The sequence below is a fragment of the Nicotiana tabacum genome, chromosome 16, assembly GCF_000715075.1.
Source record: "Nicotiana tabacum cultivar K326 chromosome 16, ASM71507v2, whole genome shotgun sequence".
NCBI classification, from domain to species: Eukaryota; Viridiplantae; Streptophyta; class Magnoliopsida; order Solanales; family Solanaceae; genus Nicotiana; species Nicotiana tabacum.
Genome location: NC_134095.1, coordinates 161,035,598 through 161,057,425, shown reverse-complemented (window position 1 = coordinate 161,057,425; position 21,828 = coordinate 161,035,598). Strand labels below are relative to the sequence as shown.

The following is a 21,828-nucleotide window of genomic DNA, read 5'->3' as shown; positions in this document are numbered from 1 at the left end:
TCACTGATGAGTTAATTCCATAATTGATGAGTCAATCTCGTTCCTGTTGAATCAATCTCGTACCTGTTGAGTCACTTTAATTGATTGCCTTGTTATGCCCGTTACAACTATTTATTGCATTTATTGTATGTTACATAGTTGATTTGTAACTGATGGTGTAATGACGGTAAATCCCACGTAATCCAGAATTAATTGATTCTTTCCTCATTTGTAAGTATGAGCTACACTCTCGTACCTGGTGTGGGGCTATTCTATGATGATCTGTTCCAAGACTAACAGGCACGGTAGGAGTATGTTCAATCCCAATGGTGTTTCTCATATCATCTTTACATGTCATTCTTTACTTTTCTCATAACTTTGCAGACATGTGTCGTCGTTTAATAGACCCATATGGCAAGTCTATTTTTCACTAATACACATGCGAACTGTACCCTTATTTTGTTTGTGTGTCAAAAATCATGCCACAGAACGTACCGATGATTAATGACACTTTATTATTATTTAAAGTTAATTGGTCAAATCACGTAAATGCACACTTGAATTAGGATTTATGCAGGGGCGTATCCAGCCCTTGTACTACTAGATTCATCTGAACCTAGTACCTTCTGCGCGAAATACAAACTTATGTATAAAAATTTATTAAAATTATAATAATAGTATATATGAACACATAACTTTAAAAATATGATAGATTCAACATTAAAAATCTTAAAAGTTGAACCCATAAAATTTAAAACTTGGATCAGTTTCTGATTTTATGTATCATAGTTATACCACGCGAACTATACTCATAACCATGATAATTAGATTAGGCAGGATACATAACTGGACCCTTAAACTTGTTCTTTTTTATCACTTGGACACTTAAACATAGAGTTGTTCCTATCAGACGCTTCAACTAAACCACATTTGTGCCAATTAGACACTTTGTTGACCATCTAAGAAATACTTTTATAAAAATTAAACGTGTGTATTACAGTTGCCTCTAACACCTTAAAATATTCCACTTTATATAATTAATCACCAAAACAAATTGAAACTCATTTTCAGAAAATGGAAAATCTGACCGTCGGCTCTAGCGACTTAGTGCCCTTAAAAGCTCACTGAAAATTTCATCTGTTCAACTTCATCTCACTTCTTCTTGTTTCGATTTCACTGAAATATCACGTTATTCTCTCTATTCCTAATTTAAGTTGGTGTAGATTACAAGTGTCGTGTAAAGAGAACAAGCATGCCAAATGAGAATAGTCAAATCCATGTACGCTAAACTTTCTTTTTAAAAATATTAAGAGGAAAAATGATGGGTTCACAGGAAGAAGAAGAGAAATAGAATGTAGGTTAAAATTTAGCTTTAATTGAATAATATATTAGAATATAATAATAATATTATAACAATATAATAATAATAATAATAATAATAATAATAATAATAATAAAAAACAACCTTTTCTCATGTTCACGCGCCATTTCTCACGCACTCAATCATGTCACTATAAAGTATCTAATTGGCACAAATATAGTTTAGTTGAAGGGCCTGATAGAAACAACTCTATGTTTAGGTGTCCAAGTGACAAAAAAGCCAAGTTTAAGGGTCCAGTAATGTATTCTACCATTAGATTATTAATATATGCCTAAGAGCATACCAATGGTTCTCTCTAGGTTTTGCTCTTCTCATTGAATCTGTCGGGTGAAAAATCCCAACCCCTTTTTCTTAGCCTTTTTCTGCCCCACTCCCACCCCCACACCCCGGGTCCCTTTTTGTCCTTGAGTAACATTTCCAATTACTCGCTTTTTTTATCTTTATTATTGGTCTTTTTCCTAAATAAAGCTTCCTCCCTTTTTCATACGTGATGTCATGGGCTGCTTTCCAGACACGCGCCCATGACCCCTTGGACGCGCCCCATGGCGGCCTAATGAGCCTCACAATACCTAGCGCCATGGTCGGCCTCATGGTCTTGGCTGCGCCAAGTGACAAGCGCGCATGCGCCTCTATCGCCCCACCGATGCCTCTCGCCAGCGCCCAGTGGCTGGCCAATGATAATAGCGTCGCGCGCCCTGGCAATGCCGCGTGCGCAGATTCTGATGCCTTGCCAGCACCCAGCTGCAGGTCCATTCCAACAGCGCCCCGTGCACAGACCCTAATGCCAAGCACCAGCGCCCAGCCTCAGGCAAACACAACAAGTGTCGAGCGCGCCAACAGCACCGCGCGTGCAGACCCTGACCCGCAAGACAAAGTTGCTGCCATCGGACTTGTTTCTACATTGTAATAAACTAAGTCATTTTCATTGTAATTATAGGCAAGTTTACATCATTTTCATTCAGTGTGCTTCTACAGCTTTATTAGGACAAGTCATGTAACTTTGGTTTATTTTTTTTAAGAATTATTAGGGTGGATCAAGCAATCAAACATTTTCAAGCAAACAATTTTCTGTATTGGTGTCTCTCCCCCTCGACACCGCATCTTATCAAATCAGCATTTCATTCATCAATAAAATCATCATCATCATTCAAAACCCAATTCTCTCTCAGCTTCCGCAATTGCTCGTGACATTGGTTCTCCCACACGGCACTGACAATATAGTCTAGCGTGCAGAGGGGACCTCATTGCGGACAGCAACCGCACTAACATTGGTTGCTTAGCCTTATGTTTCCCTTCCAAAGAACATCAGGAAGGCATTGTGTAACAGTTGGTATCAGAGCCTAGGCTCGACATCGGATGAGGGAACACATTTGCCATCATCACCATTTCTTACCATGGTGAATCATGGGGAGCGCCTAGCATCCCTAGAAGAGACGGTTGATCGATTACGACCCATCATGGATACGGTGCCTAATCAAAACAACAACCTAGTGAAAAGGTTGGACGACCTGGATCGCCGAATGCGGCAGGCGGAAAATGACATTGCAAATATCAGTCATGACTCTGAGGATGACCGACAAACGGCAGCCGTTAAAACTGCCAATATTCATGGCAAAATTTGAGGACCTCCAACAGGAGCGTGCCGACGATTTAGCCCATCGACAACAAGAGGTAGACAGACTAACTGCCATGCAGCAAATCATAGACGACTTGACAGGCAAGCTCAATATTGTCAATGCTTCCCTACAGAGCCTACTTCGAGGAGGTGACAACCACATCAAGGGTGTAGCAAACCTCACCCCCATTCCACAAAAGCTTAAGATACCGGAGCCAAAGCCATACGACGGATCCCGGGATGTTAAAGAAGTGGAAAATTTCATCTTCGACATCGAACAATACTTTGATGTTGTGGGCCATTTGGAAGAATCCAAAAAGGTAGCAACTGCTGCCATGTATCTTCAGGGCGATGCCAAACTTTGGTGGCGGGTCAAATACGACGCCATCAAGTCCGGTGAAGATACTCTCCATACATGGGATGAATTGAAGGCAGCCCTACGCCTGCAGTTCTTCCCCGAAAATGTGGAATACAACGCAAGGAGAAAGCTATGGGAGCTCCACCACACCAGATCAGTGCAGGAGTATGTGCGCGAATTCTCTGCACTCATGCTAAACATACGCGACATGGGGGACAAAGACAAACTCTTTGCATTCATAGAAGGTTTGAAACCTCATGCCAGTATGGAACTACAAAGATAATGGGTAGACACCTTGCCCAAGGCCATTCAAGCTGCAAAATGTCTTGGCGATTATCATTTGGGAACTCAGAACGACAAGCCCCAGCCGTCTGTCCAAGGGGGATTCAACGGGAACCATCCTAGCAGTGGTGGCCCAAGCAAAAGTGGGGGAGATCGGAGTGCATCCAAAACTAAGACTCCTCCCTCCAACAGCAACAGTGTTGCATCTATCAACAACAATCAGGGGAGAAAGCCTCCCTCAGAATGCCATCATTGAGGTGGGGCACATTGGAACAATGAATGCCCAAACATAAAGATCAATGCTCATCAGACTGTCGAGGATAAGTCAGATGCATCAGACACATCAGAATCAGAGCAAGTAGGCGCCTTCAATACAATTGTTAGCTCTATCCCACATGCCTTAGCGGGGACCAATGCATGTCCTCCTAAGAAAAGCTCAGGCCCAATCACCAAGAAAGGGAAGGAAAAGATGGACGAGGGGCCTCCTAAGCAAGCGAGGACCCTAATGTTCGTCGAATTGAAAGCGAACGGCAAGCCCATTTACGCATTGATAGACACGGGTGCTACCCACAACTACTTGTCTTCAACTCAGGTAGAGCGTCTCGGTCTAGTTGTGCAAAAGAGCAAAGGCTGTGTCAAGGCTATCAACTCGCCACCCTAGACATTGGGTGGAACAGCTACAAATGTCCTAGTGAAACTTGGCCCATACAAAGGAAGCATCGACCTGCGCATCGCAATCATAGATGACTTCGACATGATAGTGGGGTTGGAGTTCATGAGGAAGACCAACACCATACCAGTGCCATATGCCAACATGCTCCTGATGTTGGGGGGAAACGGGGCCAAGACCTGCACCATACCATGTTTTCCCATAAAGATGGCCGCTGGAAACATCTCAGCCATGCAGTTGGAGAAGGTAGTCAACAGACATGAACCCCTGGTTCCGTCTACCCTTCGCAACAACAATCAACCATCAAGTCATCGGCCTCAAAAGACTGGTGACGCTCCTCAGCGTGTGAAGACTTGTCAGCCATACCACAAGGACAAGTCGGATCACTCATCACAGACGGAACCCTTGCGGCCATTACATGTCCCGCAGAGACCATGGGAAAGTGTTTCCCTCAAATTCATCACGGGATTGTCCCAAGTCGGTAATCTTGCATCCATCTTGGTTGATAGATCAGTTTTCAAACTATGCAACCTTTATAGCAGCCCCGCAGAACATCTCAGCAGAAGATACAGCTCGACTCTTCTTCTCGCACATTGTCAAACATTGGGGCCTGCCCAAAGACATTATTAGTAGGCGCGACTCGTGCTTCACTAGCAACTTTTGGACCTATCTCTTTAGGTGCTTTGGGTCAACATTGAGTCACAACTCAGACATCCATCCACCATCGGATGGCCAGACAGACCGGTTCGATGACATGCTGGAGGAATATCTCCGCAACTTTGCAACCGGATCATAGAAGCATTGGGTGAAGCTCTTGGATGCTACTAAACTGTGTTTCAATTCTCAAAAGAGTCATCATACAAATAAAATCAGCAATTGCTTCTCCCGCAAACAGTGAATGCATCAACCATGCCAAAATCTCCTCGAGCTACCAACTTCTCGAGCGAATGGGAGCGCAACATGGGGATAGTGCGGAGCTATCTCATCAAAGTCCAAGAGCAGGCAAAAAGGTTCACTGAACAAAATTTTTGCTTTGCCCAACATCAAGCAGGGGACAAAGTAATGTTATGCATCCCAAAGAGATACTTGTTTGCAGAGAGGACCCATGACCCTCACCTGCAACAATACATCGGGGCCCTGCCCATTGAAAACGCATTGGGAAGTCCACATACCAGGTGAAAACTCTATCCTGGTGGAAGATCCATCCAGTCTTCCATGTCAGCCGCATGAAATCATTGCATCGCTACAACAGCAAGCTCAAAGAACAGAGGGGCGCAGACCTCCCAACCATCAACCACCAGAACAATCATCATCATCATCATCATAAGGCTCAAGGACGGCGCCAACTCAGGTGGGGGAGAATGTCATGGGCTGCTTTCTAGACACGCCCCATGATCCCTTAGTCGCGCCCCATGGCAGCCTAGCAAGCCTCACAATGCCTAGCGCCATGGTCGGCCCTGTGGTCTTGGCTGCGCCAAGTGACAAGCGCGCATGCGCCTCTATCGCCCCACCGATGCCTCTTGCCGTCGCCTAGTGGCTGGCCAATGACAACAGCGTCGCGTGCCCTGACCATGCCGCTCGCGCAAATTCTGATGCCTCGCCAGCGCCCAGCTACAGGCCCATTCCAATAGCGCCTTACGCACAGACCCTAATGCCAAGCACCAGCTCCCGGCCTCGGGCAAACATAACAAGTGTCGCGCGCGCCAACAGCACTGCACGCGCAGACCCTGACCCGCAAGACAAAGTTGTTGCCATCGGACTTGTTTCTACATTGTAATAAACTAAGTCATTTTCATTGTAATTATAGGCTAGTTTACATCATTTTCATTCAGTGTGCTTATACAGCTTTATTAGGATAAGTCATGTAACTTTGGTTTATTTTTTTAAGCATTATTAGGGGGGATCAAGCAATCAAACATTTTCAAGCAAACAATTTTCTGTACTGGTGTCTCTTCCCCTCGACACTGCATCTTTTGTAATCAGCATTTCATTCATCAATAAAATAATCATCGTCACTCAAAACCCAATTCTCTCTCAGCTTCCGCAATTGCTCGTGACATTGGTTTTCCCGCACGGCACTAACAATCTAGTCTAGCGTGCGGAGGGGACCTCATTGGCGGACAACAACCACACTGACATCGGTTGTTTAGCCTTATGTTGCCCTTCCAAAGAATATCAGGAAGGCGTTGCGTAACAGTGATTGCGTAGTATTTATCTTGGGTAATATTTATAGTGAGCAAGCTATGATTTTTTGTCATGTAGTGAGATGAAAATTGTCAAGAAAGTGGGTGGTGAGTGATTTATGGAGAGGGTAAGAATGATGAAGTGGTAGAATATTATTTAAAAAATGCTATTCTTACTAAATTAAAATTGAAAAATAAAATACTAATTTGCTACTTTTAATTTAAAAATAATAAAAGAATAATTCAAAATAGTTAACTTACTAAAATTAAAGAAAATAATATTTTTTTGGTGATTCTTTTTTCCTTTTGTAAATGAAACAAAACTTACACTAAAAATGACTTTTTTGGTGGTTTTCATTTTCTTAAATAAAACCCACTAAATTGAAATAAAAAGTCTAAAAATCAAGGTAAGAGTCTAAGAAGAAAAAATTTACGCTAAAAGGTTGCAAAAGTCGGGTCGGTCTCAAATTAGGTGCTCACATATAGCAGTGCAGTGTATAAAAGTAGTGTAAGACGATGGCAATTATCGAATATAATTTGTAGCATAACACATTGCTTCCCAACTAATTGATCGAAGTATCAAACGCAGAAAGAAATCATATGATGGCTTCATCATCTCCTAATCCCACCCCTTCTGCATCCATAATCTTAGAGAAGTTCATCAAACCCTCCTCTCTAGCTTCTCCTACTAAAAGATGGCACAAGCTCTCCTATCTTGATCAAGCCTTTAGTAACATATACATTCCCTTTGCACTTTTCTACACCAAAAAACAACTAGATGGTGTTTCAGTGAATCCTACTAAAATATTTTATATTCTTGAAGACTCATTATCCAATACACTATCGTCATATTATCCATACGCTGGAAGACTTGAGGATAATACTATTGTGGATTGTAATGATGCTGGTGCTGAGTTTGTACAAGTACAAATCAATTCCCCTATATCTGAATCACTTCAATGGCATAATAATGCTTTTGAAGAGATGATATTTCCATAAGGGTTGCCTTGGTTTAGTTGTACAAATCGTGCATTAGTTGCAACTCAAATCAGCTACTTCAATTGTGGAGGAATAGTTGTCAGCATGTGTATATCCCACAAAGTTGGAGATAGACACAGTGGTTACAATCTTTTTAAGGACTGGGCTACCACATCTCGCAAGCCAAATCAGTCAACAAAACCTTGTCTGTACAATGTCGAAGAATCCATCTTTCCTCCACCACCTAGTGGTCCTTTCCTATTCCCACGTTGCACATCCAACAAAGATGAAAGCATTCACAGAAGATACACTTTTTCTGGCCAAAAACTTGATGAACTTAAGGCCTCAGTAGCTGCTAAATCAAGTGTCAAACATCCGTCGCGCAATGAAGTTGTCAGTGCACTTCTCTTTAAAAGTTTCGCTGCTGTAGTAAAAGCAAACTCTGGTAATCCATTCCAACCATGGGTTATGACTCAAACATTTGTCTTGCGAGAGAAAATTGGTTTGCAGCCCAATTCTATTGGAAATATTGTGACAGTGGCTTTCATATCCATACTCACTGAGGCAGATATGACATTATCAAATATAGTGACCGAAATGAGAAAGAAAAAGCAACATGTCTGCAGTAGAGATAATGTCAGAAATAATCTACTTCTTAAAGAGTTTCTTGAGCTAGAATCAAAAGAGAGAACTTTCTTCAAAACTCAAGAAAATCCATTTTATTTTAGCAGCTTAGTGAAATTTCCACTTCATGGAATCAATTTTGGCTGCGGGAAACCTGCAAAAGTGAGCATACCAAATGGCCCAAATAACAGATTAATCATCTTGGTGGGTAACCTAAGTGGTGGAATTGATGCATTTGTTTCATTGAGGGAGCAAGATGTGTCCGTCTTTGAAAATGGCGTGGAGCTTCTCAAATTTGCTATTCCAGTTCCAAATTTTTAGAGGGTAAACACCATGTTTGTGTGTGTGTGTGTGTGTGTCGTATTTTTTAATGTAATAAGCTTGTCGCAAATATACTTTTGCTGTTGAGTCCGCTACAGGATCATAGTTGTCCTATATTGATCTTCAATGCATACATCTTCAGGACTACAGAATAAAGGATAGCAAACACTTATTTTTGGGTAAATTCAAAAAGTACTATTGAGAACTGCAAAAGGAGCTCGAACATAATCGCATCTTATGGGGCCAAAAGCTACTCCTTTTGAGGAATATTTACATTTTGGTATCTATATTTGCCGCAGAAGTGAATGGAAACACAGCTGCCTAAGTATGGGTGGGTTGGGGGAGGGGGGAGGGAGAGAGAGACTGAAAAAGAATCAGACTGAAGATATAATAGAGCCCTTTAACAATGTGAATCATTAATTTCTAATTTAGAACGGCAGATGCCACTGTATGACCTCTATAAAACATTAAATTAGCGAATCTTACCCTTAAAAAGACAACAGTCATCTAGCCACGATAACATTAAGAAAACAGACGTTGAAAATTTGGAGATGTAGATCCAGCCACAAAGCTGTATCACTACCAAATCCATTGCTAGATTGTGAAATATTGTCACACGGGTATTCAGCTTCTAGTAGAATCATTGTCTTGGCTTTGGAATTGCTCTAGTATTAGGTTACAATTGTTGATTCCACGCGCATCAATAAGGCCATGGTTCCACAGTTTGATCATGAATAATCTCCAGCACCTGCCATAAAACATTGAATTATACAAAAAAGCTACAGTACAGATGAGGAAAAACAGAGTACATGCTACTGTAGATGATGAGCAATTATCACATATTGAGATAGACCTAAATCAGCAATTTTAAGGGAAAACCAGTACACCCCTAAACTGTCTAGACGTTTGTTGATGGCACTATTACGACTTCATCAGATCTGAGAAAACATGTATTTATGTGACAAAACCAACAATAAATTTGTTTCCATGAGTAAAGAAAAATGAGCCTAAGATAAACAAGCTCAGAAATTCCCAATAAGCATCAGTGAGCATGAAATAGACCAACATTCTAATTTAGTAGTGTTCAACAAAAAACAGAGCAGTTTCTTTCTGGGAAACATACATGATCTCAGGTGAACCAAAGAAAGGCACGATACAGGTGTATGGATTGGATAGCATCGGATAGAAATAACAGTGAAATGTCAACACAGGTAACTAAGAAGATTAATTACCACAGCAAGGCTGGTGCTCGGGCGAACTCCTCACCATGCAGCTTTGAAAAAGCCTCACATGCCCAAGGAATGTGACCATCTGCCAACACCCTGCCACAGTAACAAGAAAGATGTTATACAAATATAAAAATAAAAAGGAAAGGTCGCACTTTAAATAAACCGAGACTCAAAATTAACAAATTTCTGAAACTAAAGGGAAATGAGACAAGAAACAAACTCATCGTAAAGCAACTTGAATTAGAAGCTTCTCTATAGTACTTAAGCTCCTCTTCTCACCCCCAGACCCACACAATCCTCTTGTTCCACCATCAATTCTCCCTCTGTTGCTCTTTACAGCCAGCAAGAAGGGAATTCAGCAACCGAACTTTTCCAACAGGTATCCCATTATCACCAACAAGTATGTAATTCAGCACGAGAAGACCACACTTGTTGCCCTTTGGGGCTTTATACAACTTCTGTTTTTGCTTAATATATTATTACTCTGATAATCTTACCAGTCTACTTGTGCATGAAGCGGGAAGAAAGACAGACCCAACTTCAAAACACATTTACTTCAGTGAGAAGTTCGTGTGACTTAATAAGAACAGAGAAAACAGGTTAGCTGCTTCTCCAAAACCCTTAAATGGCGCAGCATTTTCCAGAAGTTCTCAAAAAATGTCTATTTGAGGGCATCAGATCAAGGACGGCCTTCTCTTTTTCAAGGAACTCTTCTTTTGTCTTTCTCTTTTCCTATTTCCCAGGCAGTAGATGAGGTACAAGGTGATGTCACTCTCGTACAAAAACTAGCAAGTTGGGTGGTAACGAATGGCATTTACTCACTAATATAACACTGTTTTTGGATAAACGAAGATGAAAGGTAGTGGAAGGAAGAGGTGGACTGGTCTATCTACTTCCCTAAAGACGGTTGTCACGCCCTTCTCTTTTGCACAATGGTAAAGAAGTAAATGAGACTTACCTTCTTAACCACTCCACCTATTTCGGGGAAGGTTGGAGCAGCTAATTGCAGATTGTTGCACTTTTAATACATTCCTAAGTTACCCACATCTACTATTACTTCACAGGCCCTCCCTCTTCACCCAAATAAAAATAAGAGCGTACAATACACACGTCTCCATACCCCAACACTCCGGATAATAATAGGAAAAACCATACAAGCAAATCAAACCAGATACTAAATAAGACAGTACCTTTGCTTTCTAACAAATGAGTTCCATAGATGCATCATTTGCTTCTCATCTTTGGTAACATCCACGAAATCATCAAGCATCTGTAATATGTCTGAAGTTAGTTGAATGATTTCTTCAAATAACTTATAGAATCAAAATCTTGCCTCTTGAATTAACAAATTTTGCAGCAGTTCCCAAGGGAAATCAGTTGGAGGGAACAGTTTGGGTAACCTTCCGTAGTTCTCAAACGCATTATATTAGCAGCTTAAGGAGTTCCATGATTCTGCCTAACATTCAAGTTGAGAAAATACAGTTCCTTCAAATGACAAGCTAGTATTGGGCAAAAAACATTTATCATCCAGTTAGAACCAGACATCAAAACACACCTTTCCCTAGTTGGTTTCAGTGGTCGATATTCATCCAAACCATTCAAAATACCATTTTCATTCATTTGAGGCAAAACCAAAGGCGATTTGCCTAGTCTGAATCAGATTTAAGGAAAATGGTGGATCATGAATAAATACATTCTGCAAAATGCCCAGACCTTGATTTTAGTTTTAAGCAATTAGAAGATATATCCTTTAGATCAATGAAATTTACAACTTATCAAAAGTTTACGTCATTAAATGAGATTTTTATTCAATTACTCAGCTGTTAAGAAAATTACAACAGCATCAGCAGCAACCCATATGGACGCTACTGCTTGCTGATAATTTTCAGAACTCTAGTATATATGGGACAATATAACTCACTGATGCAATATAGAGAAATATAATAAATGTCCCTCCAGGATCATGAATAGATAATATTCTGCAAAATGCTCAGACCTTTCTCCTCTACCATTATCCCCTTCCCAAGTGTCCTTCCTCATGTCCTAGCCCCTCAATGACAACGGCCCGCCTCAAGCCCACCACCACCCACCAAAAAAACCTGCATTGATACTGTTGATGGTCTTCCTGCCTCCATTCACCCTCGATGATGACGATCTTCCTCCACTGTCACACAGTGGTAATCTCCACTTCTAAATATCTGATTAAATTTTCTGTAATTCGGTCAGCTTTTCTGGAACTTCTCATCAGCAATCCTTTATTTCTAAATGTCTTATGATTTATAATCGTGCTTTTCTAGCCCTCTTTCTTTTTCTTTGGACGCGCTTTGTAGTATTTTCACCATTCTTACTATGATCTCTTTTTGCAAATTGTTCATTTTCTACATTCTCCTTTATTTATCAGAATTTTATACAAATGTTGTTGCTCTCTCTCTCTCTCTCTTCTTTTTGCTAGATTTTTATTTCTTCTCCTGCTATACGTGTTTTGTTGTAAGTTCTTTTAGTTGGACGATTGAATTGTTAGTGTGTAGGATTTGTGATGATCAAAGTGAGATGCCCATGGAATTATTAGAAGAAATAGATGCAGCACTTTGCAATTAAAATATCAACTTGTGGCACATGGTATTCATAGAGCTAATTGTGATCTGCTTGTGAGGAAAATGTGGAATGCATAACTGCAGGAGAAGTGCAATCCGGTCATTAGCCTGGTATAAAAAAAATGGAAAGTAGTCCAGCTAATAATACTGTCACTGTAACCAAATTACGGTTAGTAAGTGCTGTTTGGCGCACCAAACGACCCTTTATAAATTAATCCTTTTACTTTCAAGCCCAAAATTTGGAAGACCCAATTTGAGAATGAAGAGAGTAATTTTGAATGGCATAATAAGTTCAGTTAATACCCTTTATCAAAAAATAAGTTAAGTTAATACAATATACTTAAGATAATTGTTACAACGAACGAAAGTGGGAAAGTTTAATAAGAGGATATAACAATAAGGCTAATATATAGTTACTTCAAATAAGTTAAGAGAGCAAGTTGTTGCCATTTATTTGAAGGGTCAAGACAATTAGGACAAAACTATCCCAAAAAGTCAGTCAATTAATTTGGATGCAGAGTAAAATAAAGAAGCAAACTATATAATTATGCTGCATACCCTTCGATCTTCAAGATCTGCAACATCATCATCAACTTCATCCTCACTGTCTCGATCTGATAAAACCTGCTCCAGTGCCATGGGCTTCACCCCAATAAAAAATTTCATTAGCAAATATATGGTTTAAAGGACTCCTCATTACTTCCCAGATTTCTATAGACATATATTGGCTATCAGTTCTTGGAAAGATTTTAAGATTCATTACAAGTAGACAAACATTTCAAAATTTATTCAATTTTGTGTCACATTCAGCTAGATAATTCACCTCCAGACCCCAAGAACTGGGGCTATTTCAAATGGAAATCAAAATACAACAGCGGAAGCCAATATCGAACTGTCATTATTTTAGATCTTAAATTTGTTCAGGTGAAATTATATATATATCCAACGAATGATACCCAAACAAGTGAATTTTGCCGCATCTCTGATTCAACGAAAAACATGAAAAGTAAACAGGGATAGATTTTTTATAACTTAACATTGTAGGAAGCTTCCAACAATAAACCCAACATGTCAGTATATCACTACAAACTCTAGCAGTACTTAGGCAGTGACAAAGCCTTCAGTGGTGGGGCTTTTTGATAAGATTGAAACCTAGAGACCGAAGTCTTGATCGTTGAATAATATAGGTTGCTGAATTTTATCTCTCTCCATCGACTGATATGCAGCTAATCTAAAAAGTAAACGACTTGTTAATGTCTACTGTGCTTCTAATTTATTTGAGATTTCTTTTTTTACTTATAATAGGTTTACTTCTGAAAATTCTTAAAATCAGTTGATATAATTGTCAAAGAAATATTATGAACTAAATATCTGAACTACTTGGTTTTAAACATTATCTTTATTTGAGATATGTGACATAATGATTTGCTATTCTTCAAATACAGTAACAACTAACAAGCCAGGTTGCCTTAGATTAAATTTAGTAAAGTATTTACATTGGTACCATTAAGATTTTTCTGATCCCGTAATCAAAGATTTTAAATATCGAATTACTTAGCACAGTGAGTTCCAAGTGCTGATTTAATATTTCATAAGCGTTCACACTAAATACATTAGAAGACAAAATTAGTAGTTTTCCACAGGAATAAGGAGCCAGCTGGTAGCTTCGGATCTTTTGTCACCCATGTAAATCCTTCAGTTCCCTCCAAAACACGATAGGAAAAGAGAACTCAAAACTACAATGTTCCCCATAGATTTCACAAACAGTCAAAACAGCACAAATATTGCTCCGATTCGTCAAATATATAATCCAAAAAACATATCTTCTGATATTATTTTATTTATATAAAATTAAAAAAAATAGCTTCCGATACTGTTTGAAATATTTAAATGCAGTTTTCAAAATATTTCAGGATCACCAAGGCTTCCTGAAATTATGTATCCCCTAAGTTCAACTCTTGTCATTTTTTTTCAAATGCTTCACATCCCAACGTGACAAAAACAATGTAAAAGGCTAGAGTCAATTTTGGATGAAGTAACCTTCTTATAAAGAGAAAAGTATAGATTAGAAGATCTAGCTTGTATAAAATGTTATTGGTTTGATACCAATAATGGTAATCGTTTCAGTATCTTAAAGATACATATATATATCCCCGATTGAAATTTATTGATAGTACAACATACCCTGTCTCGGTGGGCATGGCTCTCGTGAATGACAAGATGCGGGAAGCGCGGCTTAGATGGTTCGGGCACATGCGGAGGAGAAGCCTAGATGCAACGGTTAGGAGGTGTGAGCAGTTGACTTTGGCAGGTACGAGAAGAGGCAGAGGGCGGCCTAAGAAGTATTAGGGTGAGGTGATCAGGCAGGACATGGCGCGGCTTTTGATTTCCGAGGACATGGCTCTTGATAGGAACATGTGGAGGTCGAGCATTAGGGTGGTAGGCTAGGGGGTAGTCAAGAGTTCTTCCCTCTTTGTACCGGGTAGTCTGATAGAGTTTTGTTTAGGTTTGTTAGCGGTCTATGTTGTGTTCACATTGTTGTTTTGCATAGTTTTTGTTAATGTCCTTTCACTTATTCGTTGTTGTTATTTTTTTCTGGAATCTTTTGTTGTTACATGCCTTTTTTTTTGTTGTTGTTATTTTTTATTGTCTCTCCTGTTGAGCCGAGAGTCTCCCGAAACAGCCTCTTTACCCTTCTCGGAGTAGGGGTAAGGTTTGCGTACACTCCACTCTCCCCAGACCCCACTAGTGGAAATTTACTAGGTATGTTGTTGTTATATACAACATACCCTGTCTCGTATAGAGTATCACAAATCCATTTGACCAACTTGGAAACTTACAGGAACTATGTTTTCCTTTTTTGTCCTTCCAAATTCACCATGTGTAATACAAGTTGTACTTCAACTAATTAAGCTGCAGAAATTTTTTCTTCAATTAGGATACAATTAACTAAACAAGCTGCAGAATGTCTGGCTTCCGAGTTACAACTATATGCATGAATCATTCTGTACAGAAGTGATAGGTCAGTACGTTTTTAATGCAAAGAACAAAATAGTTCTCAAGGAATAGGTTCCTTTTTTCAGTCAAGTAAATGTGATAAATAACGAAGCACTCAAGGAGCATGCAACCCATAAACAAAATATGTATGCAATTTCTCAAGGAAAAATACAAGATGGCTACACATTCACCACTTTTTGATTCATTTTTTTGACAGATATTAATGTAGTATGCTACTTCATTTTTCAAATATCACGGATGACACATGATCAAATAGTTCTAACATTAGAAACAAATAATCATTCAAAACTTGACTGTAGCGAATCAGAAAATTATCCCATGTTTCCTTCCGGATAAATGAACACCATCCCGTGTTGTCATATCCACCGCACTCACAAGTTGGTTAACGACTTTGAGATGCCAATTGATCCTCTCATATACCAAGTATAAATTGGTCATCATCTATATTTTTTAAGAAGGCCATTATATATAGTTGCAAAGAGGTAATCCATCATTGACTGATAGGATACTCTGCTTCAGCCTTGGGTCAATTATACAACCTATCAAGCAAGTTGACTTGACCAAAAGCAGACATATTGGCACACTGACTGTGAATTTTTAAGTGCAACGTCCACTCTGTAAGACTCTAAGACAACTGTATACATTGAGAAAATACAAAATAATCCTGATTGTTAAGCATTTCACATTCTAGTCCATCATCAGTAGGAATAGCAGTTGCTTTATGAAGAAGCAAAAACAAATTCCAAGATCCCAGAGCACAAGGTAAGAAATTGATTACCTGGGCTCTATGAGAATGAAAGAATTGCCTTTTTTGCAGGAGTGCACGACTGTAAAAGAAAAAACAACATTGTATTAAAAGCCAGACAATCTTATCTACGAACTATAAAGGTAAACCATAATACAGAAAATTTGTGTAGTCAATTTTCTCCCAACTAGTATCACATCAAAGACATTAAGCAAAATCAAGAAACACAGAAATACAGATAATACAGAAAAGCATCACTGGACAGTCTCAATACAATCAATTTTTAGCATTCTTAACCAAGACAGGAACCAGTCCTAACGCTGTAGCATATAAGCTAAAATACGATTTAACAGCAGACAGAGAGAGAGAGGGAAAGGGTTCGACGTATCCATCAAAAGGGAAGTAAACCGCAGTCAACGAGAAACTCAAAACACAAGTGTACCATCAAACTACAGAATGGATAGTCGAGAACCAGTCCGTCTTGCCAATACTAAAATCGAGATCATGGTCTAGGTTTCTGATAAAGTTAAGATTGAGGCTATCTAAAAGACAGAACAGAAAACCACCATTACTAGGCACTAGACCTAAGGCAAAGACCATATTTGAAGATGGTGGCACCCTTGAATTTTTTGAAACACTAGAGGGCTAGTATATCCTTCATAGATACAACTTCACAACTGCCGTAGGTCCAAGTTGGATACAGCGACCCTATCGGTCACTAAACTCGAGGCCAAGACAGAATTTGAAGGTATGGGGCACCATCGAATTATTGAGAAAAAACTAAAGGGGGAGGAAGTATGTCTTTCACAATAATTTCCAAAAATTCTCAAAATTATAGACATCAAAACCTCAAATTTACAAAACATGGGAGCATGTTACACCCCACCTCCAAAAAACAAGCACCATAACTGCAGTAGGCTCAATGGGGTACAGTCATAAAAGGGAAATAATAGCTCCAAATTAGACAGCCAATAATATAATCCACAGTGAAGTTCAAGCGATTAATGCCAACTGCAGCAAACAAAATCTGCTAATTGATGATTTATTGGACCCGGTACTGAAGATCTGCAGTGAAATCTTTTCCACCCAAAATAATTTGGTTAAAAAAAAATGCTACTCGACACTGCCGTCGAACATACTTTCTGGGATCAGAGCGCTCAACTGATAACTTTCTTGACTTGGCAAACTGAAGCAGTGCTGGGGGTGCAAGGGTGCTTCCTGGTACTGATTGCACAGAGTCAGGATCTGGATACAAGTGACCAGTTGCAGAGGAAACGCCTGCACCATTGGGACTTGATGGATCACACTCTACAGCCTCAGCAACACCTGATATACATTCAACAAAAGTGTCCACAAATGAGCAGAATGGCAGCAGTTATTTCATGAAATTCTTCTCCAATAATCATGCAAAGTGCTAGAGGAATAAGCCTCATTTTACAACTTGCTACAAGTTGTATGAAAAGAAAAGAACACTACCCCCTTACCTCCCTCCTCTCAAATAACACAAATAACAGAAAGTCAATACTGCTGGAACAATAGTTAAACAGAAGTTAATGGCATTCAACAGTTGGGCTGGCAGAAAGACACCAATATTTCAGATTATACCGTTAGATTATGCCACTTCGTAACTTGGTAAATTTTCTCCTCTTCCATCAAGCAATTATGTAATTAACTTTGCAAACCAAGAATCTGAGTTAGCAAATGAGTGGACATTAGGACTAAAATTGACTTGGCAGATATTCAAACCTATGCATTTTGGATTGTGAATTGTGGTTTGAGTCCAGAGTTACTTAGGAATATTTCAAGGGGAAATTGAACAGAACTCAAGTTGTAACGGCCCATGGACCGCTCGCGTTGAACTCAAAAGGGGTTTGCTGTGAAATTTGTCTTAGGCAAACCTCACATCGCCTCATCAAAATGGGAGGGAAAGTTAGGGGCCACGTGAGGGTGAGTTCAAGATTCAACTGTAGAGACGCCTTTTGGGTTAAAGCCCAAAGGGGACAAAACCGTGAGGCCCAAAAGCTTTTGCGATGGCCCAGATGGATCGGGCCAAAGTGGACAATACGTTGTCAGCAGGCCTGGGCCGTTACACATATCATGCATCTGGGACATGCTCGAGCAGTTGGGCCATGCGTCTCATGATACGCCCCACCTATGCCGCAAGATGATTGGCATTCACCTTGCACTGGGGCACGCAACAGTTCCACCGGTTAAACATTGGAACAAATAACTCACATATACATAAATGCAAAAGCAAAAAACCCTCTTCTATATAAGCGCGTTTAGGTACATAAAAGATCATCACTCCCTCGGCAAGTACCATAAGAGAGAAGGAGGCGGTTGATGTAGCTTAAACCTATCCACTACTCCCTTGTAACCCTCCCACCCTAATAACAAGGAGAGAGACTGGGTGTATATGGTCAAAACATTCAATGGTTGATTTTTTTTCCATTTTGCTTTCACCTTCCTACTTTCTTCCCATTACCGAATACTTTTGTTTTCTTTCAACTACTGTTACGCTGATCAGAATTTAATTTTTAATATTACAAATGCACACAAGCATGTGTGCACTTGGTTGAATTTATATAATCATTATTCCACCACGATATTTTTTCATTGATAACTGAGAAATACACGAGGTATGGGTGGCTAATAGGCCGAGTCAAGTCAGCTACGCACACCACTGGCACACAAAAGAACCGGACCAACCCCCCCCCCCCCCCCACATATAGGAAAGGGGGCTAGAGTGCTCTGGTGTAGGTTAGGGGGCTAGAGTGGGCTGGTATACTTTGGCTCAGAACCAGGACCAGCCCACATATAGAAAAATTGGTCACCCCCACACACTAACTCACCAATTTTGTTTCCTTGGTCAAAAATCTGTTCGTTGGAAACGGAGAACTTTCAACGTTGGTCATTGCTTAAGGCCTAAACGGCTAAATCAGCACCTCAACCCCCAAAACATCCCCATCCCTCCCAAAAAATTATATTTTTAACCCCCTATTAAGAAAGTAACACTTTGGCCCTATTGTTAAACAAGATAATAAACCAAACTCTTCTTAACATTTTGAAACGGTAGAAGGATAACTTAAAACAATTTCCTGTTCTTTCGAAAATGGCCCGGGATGTGCTTTTAGTTTCAACCATGGCGTCAGAAAGTGCTTTTAGCCAAACAAGTATGTAGTTTGGAGACAACAAACACTCATTGGTTAGGCCAGCATTGAAAACACTAGTCTGTTTAAGAGATTGGGTTAGAGCGAAAAAATCCAAAAAAATCAAGCATAGAAGAAAAGCAACCGGAGTAAGGGTGCTTATCGGGCGGTTCGATTGGATATATGCGCTAAACGGTTCGGCTTAGCGGTTATCGATTTTCAAATGTATTAAACCGCTAACCGAACACATAAGATATTGGTTGGTTAAGTTTGATTTAGCAGTTATCGGTAATGTAACACAAGATATATATTACATCGACCAAAAATTCAAAAATGAGAAACAATTGGAATGTCATTTTGGATTGAATGATATTCCAAATCGCATTCAAGGTTTAAATTAATTAGCTTTAGATTCTGATTTAGAGTATCCAAGATTTAAAAAACAAATTGAAGAAGAAAAACTAAGAACCTGGCCCTGCTTGGCTAATGGCATTGATAGTGAATCTTCCCTTCCCTTGTTTTAGAATTACAAAAAGTAAGATGTACTCAAGGCAAGTCGAGCTCAATGGAACAAAAGAAGAGGGGATTTTTCTTAACTTGTCACCTTGGTTAATCGTGGACAAAGAAACATATCTGATACTGGAAGCTGGAATGGAGATTGGAGAACATCGGTGGACAGTGGGCTGGAGGCCGGAGGCTGGAGGCTTGGAGAAGTGGAACTGAGCGAAGGGCTTTAAGGTTTTTAAAAATACTTTATATACATGGGGGTAGAAATATAAATCTAATAATTCTTAATGGGTTGACAGCTAAACCAATAAGGAAAACAAGCAAACCGCTACTATAAACCGTTAACTAGAAAATTCGAAACCGTTTCCCAACCGTTTAGCCGATAATCCGATACCAATAAATCGATTTACGGTTCGGTTTTGGACAGCCCTAGACCAGAAGATGAAGCACATGAAAACGTCATGACGATGTCATCTTACCAAAGTGGCAAGAAGCGACAATCAAGATAGTCCGATACCAACTAATCCTCCTCGAATTGATATTGAGGAGATGACTAATTCTTTTAGAAACTTTTGATATTCTTTGTTCATCTATTGTATTTTGAAGTTCCTCTTTATTTCTTTTACTTCAATAGAAACTCTTGAGTCTTGTTGTAATTTGCAAGTTTAATGATCAAAAATCAAAACACAAATTTGCAATTTGTATACTTAAAAAATCTAAGGCTAATTTAGCTTCTGAGGTTTTTTTTTTTCAAATTTGTATCCAAATACAAAATAATACTTTAACTTCAATTTAGTAGTTTCTCATTTTTTTACTTCATCATACTTTAAAGTTTAATTGGAAACTCTTGTGGTAGAATGTAAGTTAGTAAGTAATTTGCAAGTTTAGTTTAAACAATAAAGTTAGTTTGCAATTTGTAAGTTTAAACTTAATAAAATTAAAACTTTGAGCCTTTGAGGAAATGTATCCAAATACCGAAACTCCAAATCCAGTTCTTTAATTCACTCTTTACCTTTTGTATTTAAATTAAAAGGTTGTAAAAAAAAATCCCAACACACATTAACCCGGCCCAGTTAACCCAGACCCCCAACCCACATCCTTAAGAGGCCGTGAATGGAGTGTGCTCAACTTTTGGCCCAAAGAGCTAGCCCACAACCCGGCACACAAAGGGAAGACCAACGCGACTCGGCACACTGGCTCAATGTGCCTTCGCTTAATGTGTTGGGTTGGGCCTGGCCTAGCCCACATGCCAACCATGCCCTAAGGGCCAGTAGCACACAAATTCCATCAAGGTAATTTGCTAAGTCTTCAATGAGTGACGAGTGTATAAAGGGAAATATAGGCAAGACAATTTTAATTTTTTATGGCAAAGTATGCAAGGAAAGATCATCTAGGAAGTTCCTTATGTACAAGAAGTCAAGAACCAAACAAATTTGCGCTTTCAGACAACAACTATGCACCTTTCAACAACAACAACAACAAACCCAGTATAATCCCAGACAGAGGGGCCTGGGGAGGGTAGTATATACGCAGTCTTACCCCCACCTTGTTGAGATAGAGAGGCAGTTTCTAATAGATCAACTATGCACCTTTAACGTACAAAAAAGATGTTGGTGATACTTTGATAAGTAATATTCATTTACATGTATCCATTAAGTAACCATGATCTAGCACATTTACAAAGGAACACAGAATTAACAACAAATTGAATAATCCAACGAATACAATGGGTCATCATTACCATTAATCTTGTCATTGAGCCCATTTGTTGATGTAGGGAAATCTGAATCTAAAACAAGTGGGTGCACATACTTTGAATTTTGAAATAAATCTTGTCGTTTCCTCCGTCTTAGTGGCTTTGAACTGAGAACAAATTACAGGTAAACCAGTAGAATCTCATAACATACTTCTGAAATAACATCAAATAGCTATAAAACAAACTGAAGGAGCATGATAGTTACATACCAAAAGAAGAATGTTTGTTGCTTAGGATCAACGCCATTAGCAACAATCTGAACAGCAGTCCAGAAAGAAAATTAATTCACAGGGTAGAAAAAGCATGACTATAAGATTAGTCAAGCAAGTTCAAGTATCTGAAATGAATTAAATAATAGAGAACTGACTTCTCAAACATTTGCCTAACAAAGTTATAGAGACCGTTAGAATCTAACAAGGTATCATACAAATAAAAGACA

General features: G+C 39.3%; 1 protein-coding gene and 1 pseudogene across 7 annotated transcripts in view; one reads left to right on the top strand and one right to left on the bottom strand.

Moving 5' to 3' along the window:
* The first annotated feature begins 7,071 nt into the window (after window positions 1–7,071).
* Window positions 7,072–8,391, top strand: LOC107788046 (acyltransferase Pun1-like; annotated as a pseudogene).
* A 364-nt stretch (window positions 8,392–8,755) lies between these two features.
* Window positions 8,756–21,828, bottom strand: part of LOC107788047 (polycomb group protein EMBRYONIC FLOWER 2) — a 32,188-nt gene continuing 19,115 nt past the window's right edge. For 6 of the 7 annotated variants that reach the window (XM_075233545.1, XM_075233543.1, XM_016609694.2 and 3 more), the window contains 8 exons: window positions 21,599–21,645; window positions 21,375–21,496; window positions 17,117–17,303; window positions 16,011–16,059; window positions 12,773–12,856; window positions 10,811–10,890; window positions 9,624–9,713; window positions 8,756–9,139 (listed from right to left, as the gene is read on the bottom strand). In XM_075233545.1, coding sequence (XP_075089646.1) covers window positions 9,016–9,139; window positions 9,624–9,713; window positions 10,811–10,890; window positions 12,773–12,856; window positions 16,011–16,059; window positions 17,117–17,303; window positions 21,375–21,496; window positions 21,599–21,645 — 783 coding nt within the window. In that variant the 3' untranslated portion in view covers window positions 8,756–9,015. Of the gene's footprint in view, window positions 9,140–9,623; window positions 9,714–10,810; window positions 10,891–12,772; window positions 12,857–16,010; window positions 16,060–16,863; window positions 17,055–17,116; window positions 17,304–21,374; window positions 21,497–21,598; window positions 21,646–21,828 lie in introns of those variants that run through there. The other variant, XR_012700390.1, reaches the window with a different exon arrangement.